Below are 8753 nucleotides of genomic sequence, written 5' to 3' on the forward strand. Positions count from 1 at the left end.
ACTCTGGCGTACAAGAAAAATACGAGTTACTAACAAAAACAACAAATATTAAATATTGAAATAATGTTAAGACCCGCCACAGTATTAGTATCGCGTTACGGGATCAGCCTGTGTACCTACATTCGGTTCCAACAGGCCGTCATAATTATGTCCACTGTCGACATTCTATTTGGACCCAACTCCACTATCATCAGATGTACTGTTGGGTCTCTTTGCCGTGCTTGTATGAAAAAAGTACAAGATTGAGCGAGATGCAGTGCTTCGTAATGTTTTTAGTTCAGAGTGATGTGTGCCTCTGCTATAGTGAGCCATGGCACTTATAATCAGGTGAACCATTCATTGTTTTATAATTTAACCATAAACAAAGTTCACGTGTGTTATACTACATTTTACAATTATATAAATAAAAAAAGAAATGAAATTTTTTAAATTTATTTTCTTTTTAATAAAACGTCGAGAGAAAATTATATCATAAAAAATAATCATACAATCCGAAAAATAATTTTATTTTGATGTCTAACATTCGCGTAATTATTGGAATAATCGTAAGATAAATAATTTTATTGCAACAATAATAATAACTTTATTGCAACAATAGAGCACAGAAATAATAACATTAAAACGTAAATAATAATTGGCATATCTGAGTTAAGCATTTAAATAATTGTCAGAGGTCCCCAAATTGGGCTATGCCTGTATCTTGCCTATAATGCGAGAGTCAAATTTATGAGTAGCCGATAATGCAAAATACATAAATAAAGCGATAAATGAATACCAAGATTTAATTTAGCAACTACGATGTTGGACTTATCGCTAATAATTAGGATTTTTCCATTTGTATAAGGCCTCTCTGAAATCACTCGTAATCACTATTTAAAAGAGTTGTATTCGTATTTATACGAGCGTTAAAAATGAGGGTAAGGCGTTAAATTAAGAAAATAATCAATTAATGTCCAGCATATGATGGCACCTTCTTAGGACAAGAGTCCTGCTCAGATTTTTGTTCTTTCTTTTTATTTTAAATGTTAAATATCTAATGCGGATGATGGTTTTAGTAAATTATTTTCTTCACTTATATTGGAAGCCGCTTAATTACTGTCTTATATTACTCCAACTAATATAATAAATGTAAAATTTGTGAAAATATTTGGATATTTGTATGTTAGTTTTGTAAACGTAAAAACCACTGAACGGATTTAAATGAAACTTTGCACTCCTATATATCATATCCTACTTTAGCTTATAGAGTACATACATACATTTTATATTAGTAAATTATAATTATAGTAAATATTTGAATTTTTCATTTCGATTTGTTCAACAGATAGCTCTAACGCCGTTCAGACATCGCTATGGATAGCTATAATGATTTAGAGACTTGTAATAGGAAAGGTATTTCACACAGGTGAAGACGCGAGTAACACCTATTCCCTAATAAGGAGTTTGTAGATTTCAGCTTTTATTCTATTCGTGATAGTTTTATAATTCTTAATAACAATATCATCCATTAAGGTAAATTTATATAGAAAAGAGAGCAATAAAAATTTAAATCAGTTGTAGCTTTTTTTTAATATTTATATTTACTAAAACATAAGCGTTAAAGTATAAAAATGATTCTATATAATTATATTCGTGATGTAGAGCCGACCCTACGAGTCATTATTTTTACATTTTACTAAGTAAAATGCGAGGTAGTCGCCAATTGTTAATATAATAATGCTCTAGTTTGCTAAATTGATGTCATCTTGATTATTGATGATACGAAAAGTAATAAATATGGTCGTTGTAGGTACGTAGGTCTGGCTCTGTTGTGGATATAAGATTTCTAGCAGGAGCTGATGTTGGGCAGCTCGCCCTGGCAGCGGTTGCGCCATCCGTTCCACGCGCGGAACCCGTGGCGGTTGTAGATCCTCCTCGCGCAGACCGAGGCCCTCCTAATGTCGCTGGTCAGCAAGTCTGGAATATTAAATGTGTTGTCTTTAATCTTACATTAAATGTAGAATTTTGGAAATTATTATCCTTCACATCATATGAAAGATGCGATGACAATGCATCAAGAAGAATTAACTAGTTCAAGTGCCATGGGTACAGTAATCCATAGTAGATTTCCGAGATCGGCCTTAGAAGCATGCTTTCAGATAATCCTGTTAAGGATTACTACGACCCTAATTGATGGTAATATTCTCACCGTTGCATCTGACGTTACAGTCCTTGCCAGGTGTGGAGCCGTTGTTGCACCAGTATCTGTCGCTTATCTGGAAAAGGCCATAGTTCCGGGAGCCGTCGCTGTTCACCCTGCTCACCCTGTTTGTGATCCTATTGCTCTCAACCTCAATCAGGCAGACCCCTGGAACCATATGATATAATAGTAAAACAAATACAGATGAATAACAAGAAGAGTAATTAATTTTGATTGTAAGTAATTGATTGAAACTATATTTCAGTAGACTTCCCATACTTTAACGCGGTTAATAATGAGGAAATGATCCAAACAGTAGAAACACTGTCCGGAATTGTATTCCGCACGGCACTGCGCCCACCATCGTGACATAATTCTCGGTCCCAATTCTACGACTGTTGTTGTAGATGTATGACCAAATTCCACGGTTCTACATTATTTCTGCATTCCTGCCAGTTCGTTTTGGCATCACACCTAACTTTATGTTGCTTTTTACTATATAAGGGGATGAAAATGACGACTTACAGCACTCATTGTCTTCAATCTCTTATGAATAATGACTTACCCTATGTATAAACAAATAAAAAAATTACTTACAATTTCTCAACTGTGCGTTAGGAAAGCCCTGTCTCCTTAGTTCCCGAACCAGTTCACATCTCGAGAACTGTCTCGCCTCGCAGCTATAAGCGAGGGCTAGGAGGGCTAAGACAATTACCAACTTTACCATGGTTGAAGAGTTGTTTGCAATGGCTCTGTGAGTCGTATGAATAATTGAAAGAAATGTGTGCCTTTTATATTAGCCCTGTGATAGATTGTAATCTACACATTCTATATTATTTGGCAAAAACTCATATTTATTATAAAAGTATTAGAACAGGGTTATCTGTATGTTAGAGATAAAATCTAGTTGAAACATTGTTACACTTTATACTAAACAAGTATTAAAAGTTGGTCAAAGTCGATAAATTAATGTAGGTAAATAGGTTAGTAGCAATTGTATCGTAAGCACGAGTAACAGTATTGTGAAATAACTCAAATATAAAAAAATACTGGAGCTGTTTATAGGACATCTATATTCATGTGTGACTTCAATACCGCGTTCAGACGTTAGTTAATGTCCATACGTGATATTACTTTATTAATAATGGAACTGTCACCCAAAGGGGTTCGCGCCACACCCAGTCCCTAGCAACGGCACTGGATCATAAATAATTGTTATTTTAAATTATGTTAATAATATTTTGTATTGAAATACTTCATTAGTTTTGTAAACTGATACAGTAGTGTATAGCCAATACTCCCTTTACTAGATCTTATTTGTTTTACTTACATCAAAATATATGAGGGCACTATACTGTAGGGCACGGGCCTTCTCTACTACTGAGAGGGATTAAGCCTTAGTCCACCACGCTGGCCTAGTGCGGATTGGTAGACTTCACACACCTTCGAAATACCTGTAGAGAATTCCTAAGGTATGCAGGTATCCTCACAATATTTTCCTTCACCGTTAAAGCAAGCGATAATTCACAAAGAATACACACATAATTATAGAAAAGCCAGAGGTGTATGCGGTGTGCATTTGGGATTTGAACCTATGGACATTCGTCTCGGCAGGCCGTTCCTCACCCAACGCAACTACGCGATCGTCGCTTAAATTTGAATTAATCATACTGTAATCAGTTTAGATCGGAATGTGTTATTTATTGGTGAAATCATTTTGAAAACATAAGTGACGCACACATGCACTCACGCCATACACCCCACCCCGGAGGGATAGGCAGAGGCGCAACAAATGTACCTACCACTTTTCGCCAAGGATTTACCCATGATGTGGTAAAGGGCATTTACACGTTTAAGGATAAAATGAATGTTTATGTGTAGTAGTGTTCAAGACATACAAAATAATGTCGAGCTACGTTTTTAAAAGCAGTCACCTATTTACCCGTAACGTTACTTTCACCAATATAAAATGTAAGTTTCAATGTTTTAACTAATTAGATTTAATCAATAACAGATATCGATAGCCTTATTTTATTCGATAATATCTCTATTACAATATAGAAGATAGATTATAATCAATCATAGTTTTGTATAAAAGCCATTCATTGCATTCAACTGATCATATTATGGTTCACAAGCTTTGGTAACTTCACCATCATGCACAAACTGGTACTCTTCGTTGGTGTCTTAGTCTTGGTTTATAACAGCGAGGCTAAAAGATTTACAAGATGTGAACTGGTACGAGGTTGAGGAGACAAGGGTTCCCTAAGGATCAAATTAGAGATTGTAAGAATATTGTTATGAAGTAAATAATATACAGTCATATTTGGTTCCTAAAGGAAAGCTAAGCAGAGATGTAACTACTGCCTCTTTTGTAAATGAAAAATCTAAAAAAAATTGCTGCCCAGTCTATATGTGCAATAGAAAACATCAATTTTACAGTTAATCGGCCTCGTACTAGGTCTACTGATTCTTTAATTGAAGGATGTCAGTATTCAATTTAAGAATTTTCCTCAGCAAACTCATGTAAAATAATTTTATAATTCCAGGGGTATGTCTTATCGAAAACGAGAGCAGCAGGTTCACGAACAGAGTAGCAGGATGAACTCAAACGGGTCTCGAGACTGGTCTTTCAGATTAATGACAAGTACTGGTGCAACAACGGTCCCTCTCTGGCAAGGACTGCAATGTTAGATGCAGCGGTGAGTTATGAATATAATATTATGAATCACTATAGACCAGGGTGTGGCAACCGGTCGATCGCGACAACAAGTCCAGTCGATCGTGGCAAGGCAAAAATAAAATACGTTGAATAGACCGCGCAACATACCTAATCACTAACTGCTGCACGCATCGTCTTGTATAATTTTTTAATCAAAATAATAATAAATTGTGCACTGAACTGTGTTGTTTCATCTAAGATTTTAAGATGTATGTAGCTTGGTAGATCGCACAGAGTATCATCAGTGATAAGTAGATCTTGGGTCTTACCAAGTTGGCCACCTGCTATAGACTAAAGGCCAGTTGCACAACTGCTGAATAAATGTTACTCAGCACGTAAATGTATAAGCCTAATAAATATAAAATTCTGAGTTTAATCTGTACTGCCAAATAAATGGCAACAAAAGGTTATCTACATAGTTGGTTAATACGATAACTCAAATGATATTTACTCCAAACTTATCTAAACACCTATAAGTTTCTCATTTCGACCTATTTCACCTCTTACCAACCATTTTGCACATTATATAGTCTGTCAATTGACTAGTCTTGTAATAACGGAAGCTTACATTTTCACGATATTGCAAAACACAAAACAATCCCTTAATTATGTTTCTGTTTTTGTGTTAAATAACAAGCACTGTAATTTTTGGCAATTAAGCTTTATAATAATTAGAAGCACCGATAGTTTAGTCGGAGGTGGAAGTGCACGCCGAGACAATAGCCCTGAAAATAAGTAACGTATGTTTTTTTGTGAACCATCACTTGCTTTATCGTTGTAAAACCTGCATACTTGAGGGGTAATCTATAAACATTTCAAAGGTATTTGAAGTCTGCCAACCTGCACCAAGCCAGCGTGGTGGACTTAGGCCAAAATTCTTTCAGTAGTAGAGACTTTCCCGCCCTCACACCCACCACTGCAATTCCTGTAAGCCAGGATCAGCAGTGGCACGCATTTTATGACACCGAAGAGTGAAGCTCGGCGAGTCTCAGGGAAAACTAATTTATGTCATTATCCCGCAACGAAATGAATCACATAGACAGATAGGGAGGAGTTGGAAATATTAATTATCCACTCAGTAGTAGAGAAGGCCCGTACCCAGCAGTGCTTCAGTATACACGAGGCTGATACTATTATTATATTTAAAATAAATTTTATTTCCAGATTTGCTGACTGATGACATTACTGTGGCGGCGACTTGCGCCAAGAAGATATACAACCGCCACAAGTTCCGTGCGTGGTACGGATGGCTTAATCACTGTCAACGCACGCTTCCTAACATCATGTTCTGCTAGATATATTATTTTTAACTTTTTTGTATCATATTATATTCGATTCTAGACATCTCCTTACGACCTACTTGATCATCATTTTTTGAAACATCCTTTACTATATCTTTTTGGTGGTGTGGAAGTGACAAAAGTGTTTTAGGAAATATGGTTTTGTTATTTATAGCGATTGCTACTTGGTATTCAGTGAGTTCATTCATTATTATCGTGTGTAGGCACAAAACAAAATTGTAGAAGGAGGACAAAAAAATTTATTTTTAAAGTCATCATGTATCCTGATTACATAATATATGTTGTTATAAATATAAAGGTAAACTTAGTTTTGGTTTTTATTTCTTGCATATCGTAATAAGTTATCGAGAAGCCTCCAGTTTAATTAACATGCACTTTATCCATTGGAGTTTTAAAAGTATCTCAATATGCTATCATCTTCTGTGAATCATTAAAAAATCAAAAACAACATATTTCATAAAATCTAATTATTTTAACGAAAAATATTTTAAAGATGTTAAAGGAGAAGTAATTCATTTTATTTTCAGAATATCTTGTAACCTGTTACATATTTTTTTTTTATTATTTGTATTACAAATAATACTCGAATAAAGCAATATACACCATCAGGACTAAGTATAAGGCATATGGATAACGCAAATATTAGATGAAACTTCAAGTTGTTAATCAATTTACGAATATGATCAACTAACCCTCTCCTGGAGGAAAGAATATTATTTTCATACTATCGCTTCGAAGCAGATTTCTAATGCAAAGTACTTGTGAATTCAGCGGCAGGTAATAACGTGCGAAAATAGCAGACTTAGCGGAATATTTAATTTTATAAAAGCTGCTCACGCTTTAAACTTGGGAATAATATAAAAGTAATAGTTACATTTTTTATCAGCTTAAGAGGTGAAGATGACCTTTTTTATTGGATATTACTCAATATGGATTAGTTGAATCTTTTTGACAAATTGCTTTTAAGTCTAACTGTAATACATATTACTTTTGTAAAGTTACCATGCTACTTTGTAGAAAGCTTTAATCTAAGTAGGTATAGATATATATATAGTATACATTCGTATTATAGACCCACAGGAAAGTCTTTTTTACAATTTTCGGCGAATATTGCGCTATTGCCGAATCTTTTTCTCGATTGCTTCTGTGTCTTTAGATCAGTACAATTCTATTGAAAAACGCAATTAGGTGGCAACAAAAAGGTGACATGTTTGTGGTGCTCGTAATACTCATTAGATTCGGACTGAAGCGTTAATTGTAAATACAAATTCAAACTTAATTACTTTGTCTGTGGTCATTAAAAGACAAACATAGGTTTTAAGCTCAGAACACTTGTTCTGAGGTTTTAGGTCTGTGAAGACAAAGATGGCGTCATGGTGCCGCGCATCGTGCCATCGACTCGTCCCGGCCAGCCAGTCTCGTGTGACAGTCGTTCGGTGATGTCCGCGGTCGAATGGGCGGCGCGGGTTGGGCGCGCGGCGAAGCGCGCGTTGCCGATGATTCAGATTTCGAAACATTGAAAAGTCTTTTGGCCTCGGAAGAAGGTTGGACCTTGGAATATGAGAAGGACGGCGTCAAAGTGTGGGCCGAGAATGCTGCCCATGGCGCTCTGCGTACAGTCAAGGTGTGTTTGCAGTTTTTGATGACACGTTTAATAATAAATGTGTTTCGATGTTTTAAAACACATACCCAGTACGATTGCAGTAGTTTTTTGAATGGCACGTTACCTTTTAAGCTTAAGCACTGATTTATGTTAAACTGACTGATGATTTACGCTAAAAGTATTTCTAGAACAGAATATAAACTTTAGAAGAACTTATGGAATATAACGGTATTGAGAAAATTCTGTTTAAAATTGACGCGCCTACGCTTTGTACCTATAGATTATGGTTGCCCAAGTTTTTATCAACGTGACGACCCACGTAATTTTATATCAGTGCCTTTATCACTACATGTTTCGCTATTTATCTACGTAAGTATCATCAATTATGGAAGCTTACGCGCATTGAATGGAAAATATTAAAAAAATAATAATACATCTTTGTGTCGCGGCAGTTAATTTGCAAGTGATTTTCGTTAAACTTTAAATGATGCTTATTCTATTGTCTATTTCATAAAAACGTATATCGCGATATGAATAATACGTACTTAATTTTATACAATATAAAAAATTGAAAACCAGAAGAAGCTCATGCCTTAAAATGAATGAGGATATTGTGGTTGTATTTTTTTTAATGCACGTGGATTTAAAACGGATAAGTGTTTTGTCACCTGATAGTACGTGATTACTACTCCTCATATCCAATCGTAGAGAACCTACTCTGAAATTATATTGACGGTTTAAATAACAACCAACAGTATACAATATAAACAACTTGTGGGGAACACGATTTGAGTGAGGCTGGGAATCGAACTTGCAGTCTTTTGTTTCACGGAGGCATTTATATATGAAATAATTGTCGTTCTCTACCGTTGAGAAATTTGGCGTGGATTCGAGAATTTTTTATAATCAACAACGGAAGTTATGTTTTTATAGCATAGGCCGGTAAAA

The 8753-nt window shown here is 35.2% G+C and overlaps 1 protein-coding gene and 1 pseudogene across 1 annotated transcript; one reads left to right on the top strand and one right to left on the bottom strand.

The window, feature by feature from the left end:
* Positions 1 to 1649: 1649 nt before the first annotated feature.
* Positions 1650 to 2952, bottom strand: LOC115443042 (lysozyme). The gene is made up of 3 exons (XM_037445515.1): positions 2777 to 2952; positions 2189 to 2347; positions 1650 to 1956 (listed from the first exon to the last, which is right to left on the bottom strand). The coding sequence occupies exons 1-3, from the start codon at positions 2904 to 2906 to the stop codon at positions 1826 to 1828; spliced, it is 420 nt and encodes a 139-aa protein (XP_037301412.1). The 5' UTR covers positions 2907 to 2952; the 3' UTR covers positions 1650 to 1825.
* A 1365-nt stretch (positions 2953 to 4317) lies between these two features.
* LOC119191626 lies at positions 4318 to 6357 on the top strand (annotated as a pseudogene).
* Positions 6358 to 8753: the final 2396 nt, after the last annotated feature.

Source organism: Manduca sexta, unplaced genomic scaffold (assembly GCF_014839805.1).
Source record: "Manduca sexta isolate Smith_Timp_Sample1 unplaced genomic scaffold, JHU_Msex_v1.0 HiC_scaffold_172, whole genome shotgun sequence".
In the NCBI taxonomy this organism is placed as follows: Eukaryota; Metazoa; Arthropoda; class Insecta; order Lepidoptera; family Sphingidae; genus Manduca; species Manduca sexta.